Source organism: Crinia signifera, chromosome 3 (genome assembly GCF_055691185.1).
Source record: "Crinia signifera chromosome 3, ASM5569118v1, whole genome shotgun sequence".
Classification (NCBI taxonomy): Eukaryota; Metazoa; Chordata; class Amphibia; order Anura; family Myobatrachidae; genus Crinia; species Crinia signifera.
Window position 1 is genome coordinate 291,834,171 of NC_139219.1, and position 21,697 is coordinate 291,855,867.

Consider the following 21,697-nt stretch of genomic DNA (forward strand, 5'->3'; position numbering starts at 1 on the left):
CGCCATGCTTCTCGGCACACTATTTTATTCTCCCTCCACGCCCTAGTGGATGGTAGGGCATGAAATACTGCCTGTCAGCACTTCAGCTGAAAAGTTACTAAAAAGATGCATGTCAACCTTTTTCATGTCGACATTTTGACCACGTCGACCTATTGTGTATGGACCTTTAAACCCTGTCGACCTTTTGACTGTCGACCATTAGTGTTCGACCATATGACTGTCCATGATGACAGTCTATGATCAGTCCGGATACCGAGATAGGATGGGTACTAACTATGCTTGGTAGGTGAAAAAGAAAGTTGTTATTATTACAATGTCAAGGTCTCTGGTTAATGATTGGTCCCCTGATGTACAAAGCTCTTGGTGATTGGCTGCCTATATGACGTTAGAACAGCGCTGTTCTTCGATTCGTCCGTGGTTAGTCAGTTCTCTCCGATAGGTCTGCTGTCAACGCTTAGCCGTGATTCGTCAACAAGCTACAGCGGTGTCGCTGATTGGCTGTAGGAGCCTGCTGTTCGCGGATTGGCTGGTGCATTGGGGGAGTTATCATGGCTGCCGTACGCTGTCTGTCCCGGCTCCTGCCCGGACTTCGGAGCCCCAGCACCGTCTGCGTGTCCCGGCTGCCTGGCCGCCTGTATTCCATCAGCCACCTGTCCGTGCCGGAGAGGATAGAGAAGAAGCGGAGTGAGGCGCTGCGTGGTGGCGGGGAGCAGCGAATAGAGGCGCAGCACAGGAGGGTGAGCAGATGTCATACCCGGCATACACCACAGGGGGCAGCACCCTGTGTAATGCACAGAAGGTTATCCTTATCCTCATGAGGGAGGCTGTGCTCACAGTTGGGGTTTGTTTAATATTTTGAGTGAGATGATGGGGACGGGATTGGTTAGAGCACCTAGCACTAGTGCTGTGACAGGTTAGTGGAGCCATTGAGTGGGTGTGGCAGATGTGTGAAGTGGATGTGACAGGACGGATAGTGTTGGTGGGTGGATGTGGCAGGAGGGGCAGACCCTGGTGGATTGATGTGGCAGGAGGGGCGGAGCCTGGTGGGTGAATGTGGTTTGATGGGCGGAGCCAGTGAGTGGATGTGACAGGAGGGGTGGAGCCTGGAGGATGTATGTGGTGGGAGAGGCGGAGCCAGTAAGTGGATGTGGCAGGAGTGGTGGAGTCTGTAGGTGGCAGTAGGAGCAGAGTCGGTGAGTGGATGTGACTGGAGGGGTGAAGCTGGGGTGTGGGTTATTGTATAGACAGTGTCTATATAGACAGTCAATAGATCTGCCCCAAAAGGTTGAAATAGGAAATGTCAAAATATGGACATAAATGAGGTAGACCAGGGGTCCTCAAACTATTTTGCTCTTGGATCAAATCAGACAATAAAAATGACAGGACCCCAGCAAGTTAACGCAGAAGGTCATCACGTCACATGTGTGGTCAGCACACAGCACATACATGGCAGCATTGTGGAGGCAAAAAATGATGGGAGGAGTCTAAAATAACAGACAATTCAACAGATGTTTCAGACTCCTTGAATTACTGACTGAGATTAGAAAAGTCATCAGCCTGATGGTCAGCAACATGGAGTCGGACCCCATGCTGAGAAGGTCGGGACCCACTTTGGGGTCAGGACCCACAGTTTGGGAACCGCTGAGGTAGACACATGAAAAGGTAGAAACGTAGTTTTTTTTACTTTTTTTTTTTAGTGTGTGTCAATTTTAGCATGGCCTCCACAGTGTAACATGTACCCTTGCTTGGCTCGTTGTGCTTGTGAATCCTGAAAAACCTGTCCTTTTTCATGTCGACCTTTTGACCCTGTCGACCGTTTGGGGTAGAACTATTGACTGTCTATCTAGACACTGTAGATCTCTCAACCAGAACCAGTTGAGTGGATCTCTAGAAAAAGTGAAAGGGAACTTGCAGATAGATCTACAGTGGAATGTCGGTAGCGAGTGGATCTGATTGAGCACTGGTTTTAAAAGGCCATCTTTAGATCCCGTCAGTGGTGAATTGAAGCTTACTGGGGGAGGGGGCAACACAGCATGTTCACTTGCATGAGTTAGTACTCAACCGGTCAGCTGTTGTTGACCGGATACCTGGACCACGTGTGACCAGGCTTGAGAACTTTTCTACACTGGTTTCCCTACCTGTATAATGCCGGGCGGGTGATGAGCCAGCGCTTAGATATGAAATCATTTCCCAGCACCGGCTGTTTCATTGCTGTGAACCGGTCGCATTGGCCTGGCTTACTCCTTTACACTGCACCGCAGGCTGGGTCGAATCAGTGTTAAACTCAGCTCGCAACCCTGGTTGAGCTGCCGGTTCCTCAAGTACCCCCAACAGTGCATGTTTTGCAGGTCTCCACACAGAATCACAAGTGCTATAATTCGCTCCACCTGTGGATCTTTTCAAATGTGCCTGAAGAATGAGTGCACCTGCCGGGTGACCTGGAAAACATGCACTGTTGGGGGTACTTGAGGACCAGGGTTGGGAACCACTGCTCTACGATATAGTTTCCCTGATATAGTCTCTCCTTGTCTTATCTTTCAATTTTTGGCTGACTGCCAGTGGAATAAGAAGAGGATCCAGAGACCCCTCTTGTCATTTGGGACAGCGCAACAGTTTTTCACAATTTTTGTACAAAGCCTTGTTTTATTTATTACTATCAGTACTTTATTTCTTCTTGACCCATTTGCTAAATGCAATGTATTGTGTTCCAGGGAAAGCTGACCGCCCGGGAGAGGATCGGCTTGCTGCTGGATGCAGGCAGCTTTGCCGAATATGACATGTTTGTAGAGCACCGATGCGCAGATTTTGGAATGCAAGAAGATAGAAACAAGGTACAGTGTCACCCTCTTCCTAAAGCTGGCTAGAACTATACTGAGACTAATGGTGCGTCAGTTCATGCATGTTCTAGAGTGCCTGCGTGGAATCAGTGTGTGACAGTGAGGCTTGGACTGGCTTGGCAATAAAAGTTTATTTGTAAAAAGTTTGCAGAGAAGAGGGTACACATAGGACTCCTGTAACATATAACAGGCAATCATTCTTCTGAGCTTCTAGTGTACTGAGGAATCCTTAAAAGACCTGATCCTCAAAAGAACACAAATAATACTATTACAATGTTGTTGGCAGTATTACATCAAACAACATCTATAAATGTAAGAAATTCAGTCACGCCAACAGATTTATTTCCTTAGTATTTAGGTTATCTAAGATTTATTATAGTTTTAAAATCAAACCTTAACGGCTAGTTGAAAATTGTAGTCACCTTATCTCTACTACTACATCTGTGCATAAAACCATTATCTAAGTAATTGCTGGATAATAACCTTCACTGATAAATAATATCAATGCATATTCACAAGAACGAAAATTCAATGGGTCAGATTAGATGGGGTGGCTTTGTGGGAAGTGCCTTTCACACATTCCTGCTACCCGCCTCTGGTGGTGTGAGCAGATACTGTAGCCGTAACTGTCAGTATCTACATCTCGCAAGGTTCCGTTGGCAGCTTTCTGTGTAATTGAATTTTCTGCTCTGTGCAAATGCTGAAACTGCAGCAACCAGATATATGTACATATGCTGTGTCTAAATTTTAGGTCCTTGGCAATTTAAGAAAATGTACTGTATAAGGAATCCCTGTATGTAAAACATTTCTCTGACGAGCGTTAATGTTTTATTTGGCCATAATTCCACATAATCCATAAACTATAAATTGCCTGGTTAGGCAGCAATCATCCCACGAACTCTGTATAGACCGGCAATAGAAGCTTTATGCTGTCTAAATTAAATTACAGTTCTTTTTTACAGGTTGTACAAGTTTTTTACTGTGACTTATTCAAATGCTAAAACATTAAAGGGTGTATACACAAAGGCGCTCACTGTAAGCCTTAATACCATACAGTTTTCAAGGCTTATTCAAAGGCTGTCAATGTACTAACTTTTATTATAGTACGGGTTTTTTCATAGTAGCCCTTCTCCCTATCCAAACTCTCCGCTTTGCTCCTCTAATGTGGAAAAGGGGGTGCAGAGGTGGCGCTGCTGGAAAAGGGGGATGCAGAGGTGGCGCTGCTTGAAAAGGGGGATGCAGAGGTGGCGCTGCTTGAAAAGGGGGATGCAGAGGTGGCGCTGCTTGAAAAGGGGGGTGCAGAGGTGGCGCTGCTGGAAAAGGGGGGTGCAGAGGTGGCGCTGCTGGAAAAGGGGGGTGCAGAGGTGGCGCTGCTGGAAAAGGGGGGTGCAGAGGTGGCGCTGCTGGAAAAGGGGGGTGCAGAGGTGGCGCTGCTGGAAAAGGGGGGGTGCTGCTGGAAATGGGGGATGCAGAGGTGGCGCTGCTGCAAAAGGGGGGTGCAGAGGTGGCGCTGCTGCAAAAGGGGGGTGCAGAGGTGGCGCTGCTGCAAAAGGGGGGTGCAGAGGCGGCGCTGCTGCAAAAGGGGGGGTGCTGCTGGAAATGGGGGATGCAGTGGCGGCGCTGCTGGAAAAGGGGGGGTGCAGAAGTGGCGCTGCTGGATATGGGGGATGCAGGAGTGGTGTTGCTGGAAAAGGGGTTGCAGAGGCAGCGCTGCTGGAAATGGGGGATGCAGTGGCGGTGTTGCTGGAAAAGGGGGGGGTGCAGAAGTGGCGCTGCTGGAAATGGGGGATGCAGAGGCGGTGCTGCTGGAAAAGGGATGCAGAGGCGGTGCTGCTGGAAAGGAGGAGATAGCACTGGTCAACAGCATTGGTGGAAAGAGGGTTGGCATTGCTGGTGAGTGGGGGTAGAACTGTTGGAAGTGTGGTGACCACTGTTCTATATGGGGATTAAATGATGGCACTGATGGAAAGGTCTTCTTGCTTTGCTTAAAGATTGTCCAAACTGGTAAAGCAATGTATGGTCACATGGAACCTAAAGCTGGGGCAATGCTGGGCCGGTATGTCGGTTGCAGCCTGATCGCTCAGTGTGTACTGGAAATTTGTGGGCTCCCACAGTGCTAGTGTCATCAATAGGTTTTGGTGCACATCAAGCCGTGGCCATGTCTACAGAAGGAAGGAGCTTTATGTCGCAACTGCCTTCATGAAATTGCTCAATGTGTACCACCGCTCCGATATGTGGTCCAGTTGGGACAACATATCTGCTGGGTGCAGAACATACCAGTGTTTACCTATCTTTAGAAGGAAAGTGTTCATGTTGTCTATATACAAAAAGTGTGCAATAGCTGAGATACATTGAATTGGTCAGTTTACAGTATTTTTATTAACTTCTGGTCTAAAGGTATGTACGGATGTCGCTTATACAGAGTTATATATCTTTTTATATTATTCCCTAGCTAAAGAGTATTTTAAGAAACCTTTCTTGCTGTGGGCGATGTTTTGGTGTCTCCTGTCTCTTACTGACCCCAACTCAGAATTTTCTCCTTCAATCCTTAGAGGACATGGGGATACCGTGGCTTCCATCCAGGTCTGTACCGTATCGCTTTAACGGGTGGCTTTTGAGACATCCATCCTGAGAGCCAAGGGTTTCTCTGATTCAGTCCTTAGCAGTAGGCCCATAAGCCTTCTGCCAGGCTTGGAGCATAGGGCTCTCAGGATGGATATCTCAAAAGCCAACCCATCTAATCGACAAGGGCCGCATCTGGATGGTAGCCACGGTAACCCTGTGTCCTATATGGATCTTGAAGAAAAGGATTTAGCAGGAAAGCACATAAATCCCTTTTTCTTATTCTAGAGAAATAATTATTTGTGTTTGAAGTGAATGTGATCTTTTCTTGCAGTATCCTGGAGACAGTGTTGTCACCGGACAAGGACGCATCAATGGAAGATTAGTATATGTGTTCAGCCAGGTAACATTATACAGCTTCATACAGACGTGAATCCTATGCATGCCGGTGTGTTGCACAGTTGATTGTCTGAATCTGTGTTGTCTTCACAGGACTTTACTGTGTTTGGCGGCAGCTTGTCTGGAGCTCATGCACAGAAAATATGCAAGGTAACGAAGTATATAGAAATGTATTCTGATTACTAAATTACCCATAACCACTGTCCAGCAGTCCGGACTGAGATGAGCGCTTCAACATCTATAGACTTTAGACGATCATTGAACATAACAATGGTTCTTAGCCAACCAGTCACAGCGCACTGCATACAGAGTCAACAGTTCGCTTACAAACATGTTCACATATAACACGGAACATACGGCGCTGTTTTATGTTGTAATACATTTGGGAAGTTCATTTGTGTACATAAATGCTTAAGATGGGAATACACTAGTTATCTGGCAGACCATGGGCCAGATGTATCAAGCTCCAAAAAAGTGCTGAAGTGCAGAGTGATAAACAACCAGCCAATCAGCTCATAACTGTCATTTTTCAATCCCAGCCTGTAACATGGCAGGTAGGAACTGATTGGCTGGCTGTTTGTCACTCTCCACTTTATCTCTTTTTGACACTTGATACATCTGTCCAATCTGGCTGGTTGAAACGAAAAGCTGGTAATGGATGGCAGCAAATGACAACTGAAAATTTGCTCCTAAGCACTGGAAAACCGAGAAAAATGGTCATTCAGTTAAATCACGAACTTAACCAATTTGTCTACAGGACGGTTTTTGACATACAGATCAGGAGTTGTGGTGCTGTTGTCCATTCACATAATATAAAATATAATTATATACTGAAAACTGCAGCTCCCTTGCAATGCCCCAAAGTGTGTACTGACTCTGAGCATTTCTTGTAGATAATGGATCAGGCTGTGATGGTGGGAGCCCCAGTCATTGGATTGAATGACTCTGGAGGGGCTCGCATACAGGAAGGTGTTGAGTCTTTGGCCGGCTATGCAGACATCTTCTTGGTAAGTTGCATGTATTAACTATACATCACAAAGGTAGCCCGGTGATCCAAATAACCGCTGTCTCCTTATTATAAGTGTCGCCACTAAATCACCCTGGAACTATGTAGCAGCCACCCTTACTTTTACACAATGACATACCTCCCAACTTCTTTGCTTCATAAATAGGGACACCCGCGCGAGCGCCAGAAAAGGGGGCGGGGCGTATGCAAATGAGGGTGCAGCTTATGCTAATTAGCCGCGACCTCATTTTCATACGAGAATAGACGCTATGCGCACAGCGTCTATTCTATTAGATTGGGGGGTCTCCCAACTGCCACCCCCCGCAGCGGGACAATGCCTGCCGCGGGTGGGACAGCGGGACAGGACCCGAAAATCGGGACTGTCCCTCTGTAATCGTGACAGTTGGGAGGTATGCAATGACGTTTAGTAAGGTAATAGAATGTGGATGAGTTAGGAGGAGAATGCATGGAGGTAGGTCCTGGAGAACCTCACTTGCACTGGTGATGTCCAGCACCATGCACTGAATGGCACTTGCACCGCGCACTTCCCTCTAGGTTAGGCTACACGTCCTTACCTCGTCCTTTTGGATGGGGTAGGACAATTTTTTACACCCCCACCCCGGCCTTCTGGCTAGGGCCTCTTTTTATTTCTTTCTTTGATTTGCATTTTTGAGCACTTCACGTTTTTCGTTAGTTTGTCACGTTTTTTTGATTTGGGTAGTGCGGCTGTCCCTAACGGGCCTTCCGTTCCCCAAACGTGACTGGGACTCTTCACCTTTTGGGGAGAGTCCCGGTCCCCTCGAGGGCAACCCCGAGCCGCAAGGCGGAGGGAAGCCTATGCGGGTCTCTCCAAACCTTCGGGTGCGGAGGACCCACCGTCCAAAACCCTTCCGGGGGTGGAGGAAACGCGGGTCTCTCTGAGCTTCGGCGAAGAGGACCCACCGATCCCCTTTTTTCCCTTCCTCGGCCTTATGGTTGAGGGGGGTTAGGGGAACCATAGGGCCTTTCTCCTTTGGGAGAGGGTTCCACACGTTCGTACGGCTGCCCCCTTTGCACGTGTTTAGGCACAGCACTGGTGGTGGTGGGAGCACACCTCGGGCTCCCTGAGTTTCTTCAAACTCAAACTGGAGAACCTCACTTGGATCTGACGTGTTCTTTTCCTTGTCAGAGAAACGTGCTGAGCTCTGGAGTCGTGCCTCAAATCTCTCTGATTATGGGACCTTGTGCTGGAGGCGCCGTCTACTCCCCGGCGTTAACGGACTTCACATTTATGGTCAAGGTAAGAGATAAGCACTAAGTATAACCTCCTCCATTTTTAGACCATGGACATGTTGGACAGTGCATTGTGATTTGCCATTAATGGACCAGTAATCCTAAAAGACAGGAATACAAAGAAAGTTTGTTGTCTCTGCTTAACATTATGGACAAAATAAGCCAGACATCATGTCATTCATTTAATATGACAGGATTCATTAACCCCTTCAGTGGTGGTGGTTGTTTTTTTTTTTTTTTTTTTAATACACCTTTAATTGATGTGAAGTGCAGGGGGAGATCGCTATCCCCAAAATGGCAGGGGATCGCCAGCGCTGATTCAAGGCACCCGGGATTTGCATAAACCATTAAACAGTTAAGCCCACCGGCCAATAGGTGTCCAGGAGGCTAGCGTAACACTAATGGTTTATGCCGAATCCCAGGCGCTATATGATCAGCACCGGCGATCCCCTGGGAATGTAGACATAGCCTGGAAATCTTCAGAGGTGACATCAGTGCAGCTGACCCTGGAAGATTTCTGGGCAAACCACCAAAGGGCTTAAAAGGAAGGATATTAGGTGATATGTAAATATTACCATATATTTCCATATGTCCATTTAAATAATTAGATTATTAGATTAGATTATTTTATAATAATAAAAGTGATGATCAAGGGTTCAGCTACTATAGGTACAGGAAGTGCAGTCTCTATAGGGCCCGGAGCTGAGAGGGGCCACCTTCCCTGTCACAGTTACATGTGTTATATACAGGGTGTAGCTACCATAGGTGCAGGGGGTGCAGCTGCTAAGGGGCCCAGAGCTGAGAGGGGCCACCTTCCCTGTTACATTTGTTATATACAGGGTGTAGCTACCATAGGTGCAGGGGGTGCAGCTGCTAAGGGGCCCAGAGCTGAGAGGGGCCACCTTCCATCATTTTCATCAAGTGTATTATATACATTTTTCCCCCTTTGGGTGACACATGGGGCCCTTACAAACTTTTGCCTTGGGACCTACAATATATCTAGTTATGCCCCTGGACCTGCTCATTGTAATGTGGCATAATATGAACTGGGAACACCGTGGGATAAATTTACTACAATGGGAGTTTGATTGAAGATTTCCACTTCTTATTTATTTAGCACCTTCTAGAAGATAATAGATATAATCTGATTGGTTGCTATGGACAACATCCCATCCAAAACTCTCATCTTCATTTTCCCCTGTGTGAATTGAATAATGTGAATTGGTGGTACTGTGTTGCATTATGGGAGTCATTCTGGTTGGCTCGAAAGCAGCGATAATTATCTTATTAGTGAGCCTTCTAATGCCGCCAGTTGTACAAATGCCGGTAGTTGTGTAGTTTCATGGCGACGGGCGTCTGAGTGCCCTTGCGGGGCTCGCTTCGCTCGCCCACGCTGCAGGCTCGTTGGCTCGCCACGCTATCTAATATCAACTCCATGCCAACATGGATAGTGGGGGCATGAACTATCCATGATGGCATGGAGTTAAGTTAGTTTATTTTAGATAGTTGTGGCGAGCGGAGAAGCCGGAAGTAGCACTGCGCCATGCTGGCGCCGTGAAACGACACAATTACCCAAATGCCCACCCCCCACTGCCGTGCGAATATCCCCGCCGGTTTGCCAATAGATGTATTGCATAAACATCCATTCACAGGGCAGCGTCTGGGCCAAAATCATTCGATGGCCGGTGACCATCGAATGATTTCTACCCTGCTCGCAAATCTATGTCAATCTGGGCTGTCCTAGACTTACGGCGTCCGGGTCCTAGAACTAGGCGGGTGGGTGACGTCCTGTGACGTTAGCCGCCTGCCCCCGCAGGGAGGTTTCCACCTACGTTCGCACGGGGACGCCCAGCATTTTCCTGGGCGCACCCAGCGTTTTCGTAGGTATGCCCAGAAAACACTGCCCGCCTCCATCCCGCCCTACCCCCTGTGCGAGCACCACGCCGGCTATGCCACGCCCACCCTGCTAAAAAACTGTACATCTTAAGAATACAGAAAAACTTTTTTTTATCTGTGAATTTAAGACCTAATACTGTTCTTAAAACACATCTTGTAATTATGCACCTTGATTGCTACAGTATTTGATTACAATGTAAATCGGTGCATTTATGAATTGCCGTTCGCTGTGAACGGATGACATCACTGAGTATACCGCTTATTGGTGCACTATGGTGTGGTTTCACACAGCGTGCTGCCTGATGCCGCACTATGAGCCGGTCACTGAGCACGTGGACTTCTCTATTAATGACCTGTGTATTGTTCACATTATCAAGACGCTTTTTCATTTATTTTATTTTCTTGCAATTTAATTTGCACCTCATTACTCGAGTTGGATTGCACCTAATTAAACCGTAACCTTTTTAATCTTGCAAATCCCCAAAAGTATTTATGGCTGATGCATCATTACCTTGCTGCTGTTTTCGTTCCCCTCCAGGACACCTCCTACTTATTTATCACTGGTCCAGATGTAGTGAAGTCAGTTACCAATGAGGATGTGACGCAGGAAGACCTGGGCGGAGCTAAAACCCACACTGCATTGTCAGGTGAGTGTTCTTTATGTAATTAGCGTCGGCGGATTCCATTGTTTGTGGTTAACATGGTGACTGCTGCGGAGGTGACAATGTATTAGGCACTACAGCTATGTGAGAACCGTACCGTGGGCTAATGCTACGCAAAAAATCCCATCTTCATGTTATTAAAAAGAATAAATATATAAATGTAATCCTTAGATAAAAGGTCAATGTACTTTATATATGGTTTTCAAAAGATTATAAAATCTAGACATCTCGTACAGCCATACAGTGTATTTCTAACAGCCGTCACTATGCTGCTTATTATAATATTGAATCTGATGTTTAGATGAGAACAGCAATATAGAAATATATTTCATACTTTATGAGGAGAAACTGCACTTGTCTGGCCTGATTCCATACACAATGCGGCATGCATAAGGCCATAGCCATCTAGCCCACAAGCTGCAGGTGTCAGCCCAGAGAGTACTTCTAGGCACAGGAAGTAATATGGGTGGTTCCTGGATCTCTACTACTGAAAGCTTCCACCATTCTACCATTGCGACATAAGCGTATTTGGAGTGGGCTCAGGGTGTGCAGGTGACTGGTGTCCAGTGACCTCTGCAGGAAGAATATGCTACAAAGAGAAGATAAAGACTCTGGCACTGTGCAGTCCCATCTTCCCAGAGGGTGCGGATCAGTTGGTCACCAGCAAGTTGTTAGAAGGTCATTAGGTTGACACCATTAGGTCGACATGAGTCTTAGTCAACAAGGGTTAGGTTGACAGGGTCATTAGGTCGACAGTCAAAAAGTCAAGATTGGGGTTTTCACTGTTTTTTTTTACCCTTGAATGACACGGACACAGGTTAAAGTGCACCGCGTCCGCTCGCCATACTTCGGGCTCACTATTTTATTCATCCACCACGCCCTAGTGGATGGTAGGGCATGAAATACCGCCTGTCGGCTCAAAAAACAGTGAAAAACCCCATGTCAACCTTTTTAACTGTCGACCTAATGACCCTGTCGACCTAACCCATGTCGACCTACACTCATCCCAACCTTCATGCATGTCGACCTGATGACTGTCTAACAACTTGCTGGTGACCCAATGACCGTATCCCTTCCCAGATATCATTGGGAATATGGCACCTCAGAGAAGAAAGGACCCCTTGAGGGTTAATACGCTGCTCTGTTTCTATGTGTAATACTATGATATTAAATGTGAGCCCCAGCAACTGTTCTTTTAGTGTGTGTATATAAATACAAAAAAAGCCAAGTCAATTAATTGAAGTTTAGTTAAATTATGCACCCAAAAAAGACCAGTCGCTGTGGGCGGCGCTGGCATTTTTAATGTATATTTTGCGGATCTCTCACAGCAGCGTTGGCGAGGTTAAACTGCACAGATGACGCGACCTCCCATTCCCATAGCCGCAGGAGCATTGTAATTACTTTACCTAGTAACATCCAGCGTTACTCACTAACAATCTACATGATTTAGTGGCTACAATGCCCGTCTTCTGTCTGTGGTTGAGGTCGGGGGCAGTGTATCTGCAAAATGAACGGAAGGGTTTTTTTTCTAACATGTAAACTGAACTTTGATAATGTACTCGCTCTATTCTATGTCGCTATTTTTATAGTGGTGGTGTGGTGGTGAGCATCTTCTGCTTCTCTTGTAGGAGTGGCTCATCGAGCATTTGAGAATGACATTGATGCTTTATTAAATCTACGAGAATTCTTTAACTACCTCCCATTGAGCAACAAGGATCCGGCACCGATTAGAGAGTGTCACGACCCAAGGTAAGCTTTATGTCGTATATACAGGATTACTCCTCTAGGGCAGTGACCCGTGTAATGAGGTATTGTTGACTAGGAGTCTCCAACCTTCCGTAGAACCATTCTGTCCCATGACTGCAGTTTTAGCGTTATCTGGGACCACACGTTATACTCTTCTCACTGCGGAACACAGTGCTAGATATGTACCGAAGCATAGATCATGACAAAGTAGTGTATGTCCACAGCAGCTATGGGTCCTCTTTATCTTGTCCAGAGGTAGAATCAGACATTTTTCCTGATCCCTGCACAATGGATCAGTGTTCAGTTGGACCACAAATGGTGTAGTACAGACATGGCCTCTAGCTGTGGTGAAACTACAAGTCCCATCATGCCTTGCCACAGTTTTGCTATTAGGGAATGCTAAAACTATGGCAAGGCATGCTGGGATGTGTATTTTCACAACAGTTAGAGGGCCACAGTTTGGCCATGCCTGGTGTAGTTGATTGCACAGAAGCAATGGTGTGGTAATCTGGCTGAACAACCAGATGAAGTGTCCTGTCAGATTGATCCTCCACTGCTGGGATTTGAGTTAATGGCCGCAAGTCCAAGGTTTAAAAGGCCAGACAAACCTCTTCCCTGCAGGCGATTCTCTCTTCTGCTGATGTGTAATGTAGCCGGTTTTGCAGTGTAGGTTGTGGGATTGTAATTTGTCACACATTAAATTCACTCCGTCTCGAGTCTTTCACTGACATTCCCTGAACCCCAAATTTGTTGTGTGCTGGTTAAAAATCCCTTTTGAGACGATTTCTGTTGGATGATATGACCATGTTGATGGTGTGATCTTACTGCACTGCAAATCTGTTTATTATGTCTTAGAAAAAATTTTAACAAATATATTTTGCTCTAAAAATCGCTTTCTCCCAAGAAGCGTATTGATGTAATAGTGATGTGTCTCGGTCAAAGGAATGACTGCTCCTAGATTTGTTTCATCTCCTTTTCTATATTTAATCCATATATCTGTCTCTAATCTGCTATAAAAAGTGACAGAATCCATTTTTCTAATGCAACGTTCTGTGTGATATGATTCTCCCTGGTAATCAGTCCTACATGCATACAGCTAAGCATAACTTCCCCTCCCCCGAGCGATCCTAATATAATTCCTCATTACAGATCTAGTAGTGCCTGACACTGTTGGTAGTGTGTATATTGTGGGAATACTGTGTCTGTCTGATACGTTGTTCTCTCCCTTGTATGTACAGCGAACGCCTTGTCCCTGGATTAGATACCGTGGTACCCATGGAGTCCACTAAAGCTTATGACATGCTGGACATCATTCATTCGGTAATACAACCAGTAACAGCCACTGCAGCAAAGTATTGTTCTATTCTTCCACCTCTAATGCTACAGGCATTTCTGTACCAGGCTTGCTCTAGGCAGCGTCACCACATCCTTATTGGCTGCATGTCCACAAGTGGCTGTTTCATTGGATGAGCTGATTTCTCTCTCCCCAGATTGTTGATGATCGAGACTTCTTTGAGATTATGCCAAACTACGCCAAGAACATTGTGGTTGGCTTTGCCAGGATGAATGGGAGGACGGTTGGAATTGTTGGCAACCAGCCGAAAGTTGCATCAGGTACTGGGCTGCAAATAAATACGCTCTGAGATGTAAACCGAATGACAGTGGATGTAGACCAACTGGTAACTAGAAGTGTAAGCATCCAGAGGCGGAGAGGGCATGCTGGCATCTGTAGGAGAGAGCCACAGGTTACCGAAGCCCGTCCTAAATTAGGAGTATTTCCTTATACTACTTGATCCATATCGCAATTAAAATCCTGTATTTCAGGTTTAGAGACATTCATGATAAGGACTCTTTTGTGGGGGTTATTCAGACCTGATCGCTGTTGTGTTATTCACAAGACGATCAATTGTGGAAGGACTGAACATGCGTATGGATTGTAGTATGCATGTATGAGGCCGGACAGTGACACACATCTGTGATTACTCGATTTGCAATCCCTTCACAACTTGACGGACATGAAGCTGGCCTTTGGGGGGTGGTAACTGGCCATTTTCTAGGAGTGTCTGGAAAAACACTGGCATGGACAGGCATTTTCAGGGAGGGTCTGTGACGTCAGCTCTGGCCTCGCTCAGCCTGATTCTGTCGCAGTTGTGGAAGGGTCACAGTTACCCACACTTGCACACACTGGGCAAAATCATTGGATGGTGAGTTGTGTATGGATTTACAGCTGGCCATCGATCTGTGATGTTTTTGCTAGCCATTCTCAGACTTGTACAGGGCGGGATTTCGATCTGTCTGGGTGGCTATCTATAAGATCACAGGGCTCTGCAAATTTACCCAGCAGCGATCAAATCTGAATCAGGCCCTATGTTCTATAATAATTCCCATCGTTCCCACACTTCCTAACTTCTGATTTCTCGCAGGCTGTTTGGACATAAACTCATCAGTAAAAGGAGCTCGCTTTGTCAGGTTCTGCGATGCCTTCAATATCCCCATCATCACATTTGTGGATGTTCCCGGATTTTTGCCAGGTAATTTAGACCATTTATTTCTTGGTTATTTTATATTTGTGCATAAATGGTAACAGTACTGAATGGTAAATGAGTGCCCTAGCTGCCCAACAAGAGGTGACCAGCCTCACAGAAGTATCCTAAGAAATAGAATTGTTACAGTGCTTCAGATACTGTATGTATATACAGCACAATGATTTACATTTGATATGAAAAAAAGTAGGTGTGGCCAACATGTTTTATCCCATGGTGGGGCGGACGCCCTAACACATACTGGACTATATTAATAAGACAAGTCGGGTCTACATTTTATCTCTGGGATGTGTTGGAATACAGGAGGTCTGGGACACAGGCAATACTTCTGCCCAAATGGAGAACCAGTTGAATTGCTCAGTTAGGCGCCCTCTAGTGACCACACTTGAATTCCACCAGACACATACAATGTAACTGTATCCTTATATGACTGTTAATGAGACCTTCCTCTTCCAGTCATTGCATAGAATATTTGGGTAATGAGACCCAACAAATCCTGGTACTTGTTTCCTAGAACGGCCACAATCGTGAGTGATCGTGGCTCTTAATTAAGGGACACGATCCTCACGATGTGGCCGATTTTTTACAATTTTTTCCCTTTGAATGACAGAAATCGGGTCAATCGGTCGGTCGCGACCAATTAAAATCGGCCGCGATGCGACCGACCGATTCACCCGATTTTTCCATAGACTTCAATGTTAAAAAATCTTTTAACATTGAAATCGGGAGGATCTTGTCGGTCTTGTGCCATTATAATGGCACAAGATTAGATGGACTTCATTAAGTCCATCTCACATAGGGAAAAATGATAAAAAAAGGTGAAATGGGCCAATATGACCCATTTCACATTTTTTATGTGCCCGCCATGACCCCACGATAGACGTCAACCCGAAGCGTGGCGAGCGCAGCGAGCCCGCGAGGGGCGGCGGTACGCGTCCTCCGACCTTTTCATTCCCCTACTATCCACGTCGGCGTGGAGTTGAGAATATATAGTGTGGCGAGCGCAGCGAGCCACCGAGCCCGAAGCGTGGCGAGGGGACGCGTATACCTGTGAAGTTATACGCGTCCCCTCGCGGGGCTCGCTGCGCTCGCCACGCTTCGGGCTCGGTGGCTCGCTGCGCTCGCCACACTATATATTCTCAACTCCACGCCGACGTGGATAGTAGGGGAATGAAAAGGTCGGAGGACGCGCACCGCCGCCCCTCGCGGGCTCGCTGCGCTCGCCACGCTTCGGGTTGACGTCTATCGTGGGGTCTAGCCCACTTAGTAACATTTGGGGGGGCAATTGAAACAAATCTGGTGAAAAAAAAAAAAAAATCGGGTGAAAAATCGGTCGGATCGGTCGCATCGTATGCGACCAAATCGCATGCGATGCGATCGATCCGATTTTTTATCTTACGACCACAACGATCTAAATCGTTGTGGCCGTGCTAGGAAACAAGTACCCAAATCCTTTTTTTATTTTGTGGGGAAGGCAATCTGTGTTTCACATATGGAGGACTGATACCTGTGTTTCCTTTAGGCACTGCCCAGGAGTACGGCGGCATCATCCGACATGGTGCAAAGCTCTTGTTTGCCTTTGCTGAGGCCACAGTGCCCAAGATCACAGTAATAACCAGGAAGGTACGTGTCCGTCTAACCAAAACTTAAACCAGATGCATGGATGGGTCAGTAGCAGAAACTGGCTGATCCAAGGTCCAAAAATTGTGGGTAATTCAGACCTGATCGCATGGCTGCAAATTCGTAGCGGACAACGATCAGGTCGACTCCGCCTCGCTAGAGTGAAATCCAGCCTTGTGCGTTAATGTGCTCGCTGTGCGAATAGATGTGTACGGCTGCAAATCTATTCACAGCCGAGCGAGTATGTGCAAAACTATCGTAACAGACTCAACATCGACTGATTTTTACACTGGGCACCAGTCATGGCAAGCTCAGAGTAGCTCCGCGGTGCGATGGAAAAGGGCATGTCCGGCCTGTGTTTTCCCTAACACTCCCAGGGTTTATTCTGGCACATCCCCAGTTACCACCCCCAGATGCCTACTTCCTGTCAGTCACCTGATGCAAAAAAAAAAAAAAAGTAGCAGGACCGCCAGGCCCATGTGTACTCTGGGTTGTGCGCATGAGCTGTCTACCGATAATCGTCCACTGTGCGTTCAGGTGTGAATAACCCCCATTGTGTTTACTTTTGGTGTCTGAGTGCAAAGCACTCGTCACACTTGGTAGATGCCGGCGGCTAGGGAGGCCGATCCTGGGATCGGGATCGGAGGGAATCCCGGGATTTTGGCCTAAAATCAGTGGGATTTGAATCCCGGGATTGAAGCTTCCAATCCCGGCATTAGTACCCCCGTGCCGGGCAGCGCTGAGCACCTTAGTATATCGCTCAGATGCTGCCCGGCTGACTGCTACTGTCGCTGTTTGGGACAGTGTACTATGCTGCTGATAGGCATGGCGGCATCCTGGCTGCGCAGCATGACCCCTGACATCACGCCATGCAGCGCAGCCTGGCTGCCGCCATGCCTGTGAGCAGAGCACACTGTCCCGAACCCGGGCGATTGGCCTCGCGAACGCTGTGCCGCTTCTCTCCCAGCCAAAAACTGGAGATGATCGGACGTCCTGCTGCTGCCTGTGACCACCACCACCGCCGCCATAAGTGACAGGACAGGGCAGGGAGGATTGGTGGGAGGCGTTATAGTGACATTTAGGGGGGGGGCATTTATAGTGACATTTGGGGGCTGGGTCATTTTTTATTTTTTTATTAGTAAGGCCAATCCCGGGAATCCCGGGATTGAGCATTTTTCAATCCCGAATCCTAGGATTGAAAAAAATGCCCTGGGATTGGCGTGTCCCTACCTATGGCTCTATAAGAGTCAGAGTTGGAGAACCCTGAGGTGGCATAGTCTGTGTTTTCAGGATCCTGTTACATATAGTTTTCCTCTGTGCTCTCGTTCTAGGCTTATGGGGGAGCCTATGATGTGATGAGCTCCAAACATCTCCGAGGTGATTTCAATTATGCCTGGCCCACAGCGGAGGTTGCTGTAATGGGGGCGAAGGTAGGATCATGTCACTGACCAATATTCCCACAATGCCGCACTGCTGACTACTATATATGTGTGACATTGGAGTGCTGCATAATGAGATGTTGTATTACCATTAGGGAGCTGTTCAGATCATATTCCGAGGAAGCCACAACCAGGCGGAAGCAGAAGCGGAATATGTGGATAAATTTGCAAATCCTTTCCCTGCAGCAGTGAGAGGTAATGTTCTTACCATGTTGTATTAGGCTGTGATGCAGAACCCGTGCATTAGAAGCTACTGATAGCTGGATTCAGGGGACGTTTCTCCATCCCCTATCGCTGTAGAACTTCTGTACATGTTGGATATAGGGCAGCCCTGTGTAAGTTAGCCGGCATTGAAAGAACATCCGAACTTGTTAGAAATCTATAGAGTTGTGCAAGTATACATCCACAGCAGTGATTGGCAACCTGACACCCTTTAGGGGTACGGCCTCCCATCATGTTAAATGGCAGAACATTATCCTCTATTTTTAAGAATTTAAATGTATCCTGAAAGGATGACCGCGCCTCCAAATATCCTTCATGTGCTGACCAATCCCACACCAGGTCACCTCCTGTTTTCTGCAGAATGACCCTTACTAGAATTAAACTTACTATGACTACCATCCATATGACCCTCAAACTAGAGGTAGGGAGTCAGAGGTGCATGAGTCTGCAGCATAATCGTCTTCCTTGCATGTCCCTCTCACTAGCTAATTAGTGATCATTACACCTAGGCCCTAGAACACAGAGGGAGGGGAGAGCACGTGCTGCAGAATAAATGTGGATGTGCTGGGTCAGCTCCCGGCATTGTAAGAGGAGGTTTAATGATGTGGACACCATCTGCTCCCATTCAGTCTATCGTATTTTTTTTAATAAGCAGATGATTGAGGACAGAAGGTCAGAGATCAATGATGTTCCCAGGGCTCTGTAGAAGGCTTGGTAATGTGGCTGATGGCTCAGGGGACTATTAGAGTGTGTTCCTCTGACGTCGTTCCTTCATCTGTTTGGAAGATGCTCGGTTGCAGCGCTCTGGTGGAGAACAGTCCCTTCCATAGGAAAGGTCTCACTTCTATTCAACCAGACTGAATCATGCAGTTCTCGTAGCCTTAAGCACTTGTGTTAATGTCAGCACAGGAACATCATTGCTGGTATTGAGTACACCAGGAATGTTCCGTCTATTTGGCATTTGTAAACACCATGCATGTAGCATACAAACTGCAGAATCGTCAGGGCTACATCTGTACAGAGGTCCTGATTTACAGGTGGTTGGAGGTGCGAGCGCTGCTGCTTACATGGAAGTATCCGCAATAGCACTAGTATGGTAATACGGGAGGAGGTGTTGGATATAAGTAGACTCCTCCCACTTGCATTATTGTTACATACTAGGGAGCAGCATCGGATCAACTGTCACACCATGTGTGACCCAGGACTAGGATCCTGGCCTCATCACTCTCCCAAACAAAGCAGCAGGCTGTCAATCACTGACAGTCTCATACCCATCCTGCACAGAACATCGGTCCACATCTGCATAATGTCAGATAAACACAGGCAAACTGAAGGGTGAACAGAATGATGGTATATGATGGCATGTATGCTTCATGTGTTCATTGGAATATCACTGTAGAATGAAGTGGGATGGGTAGCTTGCCTCAGTTATCTAATGTTCCCCTTACATCTGGGATTTGTTGGGGGTAATGGCCAGGTTGGGAATATTAAACAGATTGTAAGGGTCTGGTTGCAGAAACCTGGTTTTCAACCTTGGGGTTTGGGCTTTTTTAACGTGTTTAATATCTCTGATCATCACTGACGGCAGATCGGTCATGCCATTGGGTCGGGGAATCGTGACCACAGCAGTATTGGGGTCATAAGGAACCTGTTCCTATGCTGGGACTGCCGGAATGTATTTATTTTCTTTTATTGCTGTAGATGGGCATCTGCTATATGATAATAGTTTCCCAAGTCTAGACCTCGGGGACCCCCTAGCAGTGCATGTTTTATAGCTCTCCTCCCTATCACAAGTGAATATTTAGCACCAACCGCGGCTCTTTTACAATGTGTCTGCTACAACTAGGACTTCAGGAAAACATGTACTGTTAGGGATTCCCAGGGACTGGAATTGGGAAACACTGGCTAACGACATGCACTTTATGTACCATTGTATTTGTACAGGGTTCGTTGATGATATAATTCAGCCATCTACCACTCGCATGCGCCTCTGTCGTGACCTGGAGGTACTCGCAAGCAAGAACCAAGTGAATCCATGGAAGAAACATGCAAATATTCCTCTATGAGGCAGAACCGCCTGGTCAGCACCCTATACATTCCTGCCTGGGAAAGGGCAAGATCACAATGCAAGGACGGATTGGTTTGTGTCAAACTGAATATCAAACACTACCACTAATGTCTGGAAGAAGGGATGTGATTTCCCTGAGACTCCAGCTACTAATCATGTACGGAACCGTTCATCCATAAAGAAATCAAACTAAACAGAACATGGAAGCTTTTATTGTGTGGAACATAACACTGTACGGAGCCACGGTTCATATGAGCACAGCGCTTTATCTGTTTATTGCAGAGGAGTTTATACCAGCGCAATGGGATTTAGGGACGGATTTAGGTAATGTTTGCAAGGCTGCAATTTTTTCAGATGGGGAAAAAAAAACCCATGCTGCTCTGCAGGTGGGGCAGATGTAACATGTGCAGAGAGAGTTAGATTTGGGTGGGGTGTGTTCAAACTGATATCTGAATTGCAGTGTAAGAATAAAGCAGCCAATATTCACCCTGCACAGAAATCTAACTCTCTCTGCACATGTTAAATCTGCCCCACCTGCAATGCAGCATGGGTTTGTCCGTCTGCAGAAATTGCAGCCTTGCTAACAGGCCTGAATCGGGCCCTTATTTTGGGGCATGTACACCCCACATTCTACAGCAGCCGTAGTGCAATGACGAAGCGGTAATCATCTGACTGCACGAAAATACAGAAAACTGTTTAGAGCGCTTGTCAAGGCTGGTTTCTCAAAGGAGCTGCTGCAAGAGGGACTAGTTGGGCCCCTTGGAAATGGCAAGTAGAAACTAAGAGATTATTGCAGTGCTCGTGATTTTTAATGATTCAACCACAATTAATATTTAAAAAACGAATTTAATAATAAAATCATGAATATTTTAAAAACAGAATATCATATACCATGTAGGGACCTGTCAACAGTTGTGATATATATACCTACCTGCCTGCCTGCACTGGCCAGTAAATTCCTGGCATAAAGGAGGATTGGGACCAAGGAATTGTTGGAGTCCAATGTTTGTGTTCCCAAAGATGGCTGCTGGAGGTGTCCCAGTCCTGGTTGGGACTTGTAGGTTTGTAGGGATCCTCTCTAGGAAGTGATTTCGTTTAGTGGGAAAGGTACTCCTTGAAGTAACAGCGAAACGCGTTGGTGATGCACAGGGACCTGCCTTGATCCGTTTGTCTTACACCTGCTTATTGATCTGGACATTGAGACCCTCTTTCCCAGCACTCGGAGCATTTATTGTACCAGCACAAGTGCACTTTACTGAGGATTCTACATTGTACCCCCATCCTCCTTTGGATTGAGATATCCTTGGATTAAAATTTGGAGTACCCTTCCCACTAAACAAAATCGCTTCCTAGAGAGGATTACTACAAACCTACAAGTCCCAACCAGGACTGGGACACCTCCAGCAGCCATCTTTGGGAACACAA

General features: G+C 46.7%; 1 protein-coding gene across 1 annotated transcript; it reads left to right on the forward strand.

The window, feature by feature from the left end:
- The first annotated feature begins 501 nt into the window (after nt 1-501).
- PCCB (propionyl-CoA carboxylase subunit beta) lies at nt 502-21,127 on the forward strand. The gene is made up of 15 exons (XM_083178449.1): nt 502-737; nt 2,712-2,831; nt 5,734-5,802; nt 5,892-5,948; nt 6,692-6,805; nt 7,973-8,083; nt 10,511-10,619; nt 12,263-12,383; nt 13,619-13,700; nt 13,871-13,994; nt 14,804-14,911; nt 16,446-16,546; nt 17,875-17,973; nt 18,078-18,177; nt 20,149-21,127. Exons 1-15 carry the CDS (start codon nt 549-551, stop codon nt 20,268-20,270), a joined length of 1,626 nt encoding a protein of 541 aa, XP_083034575.1. The 5' UTR covers nt 502-548; the 3' UTR covers nt 20,271-21,127.
- The last annotated feature ends 570 nt before the right edge of the window (nt 21,128-21,697 follow it).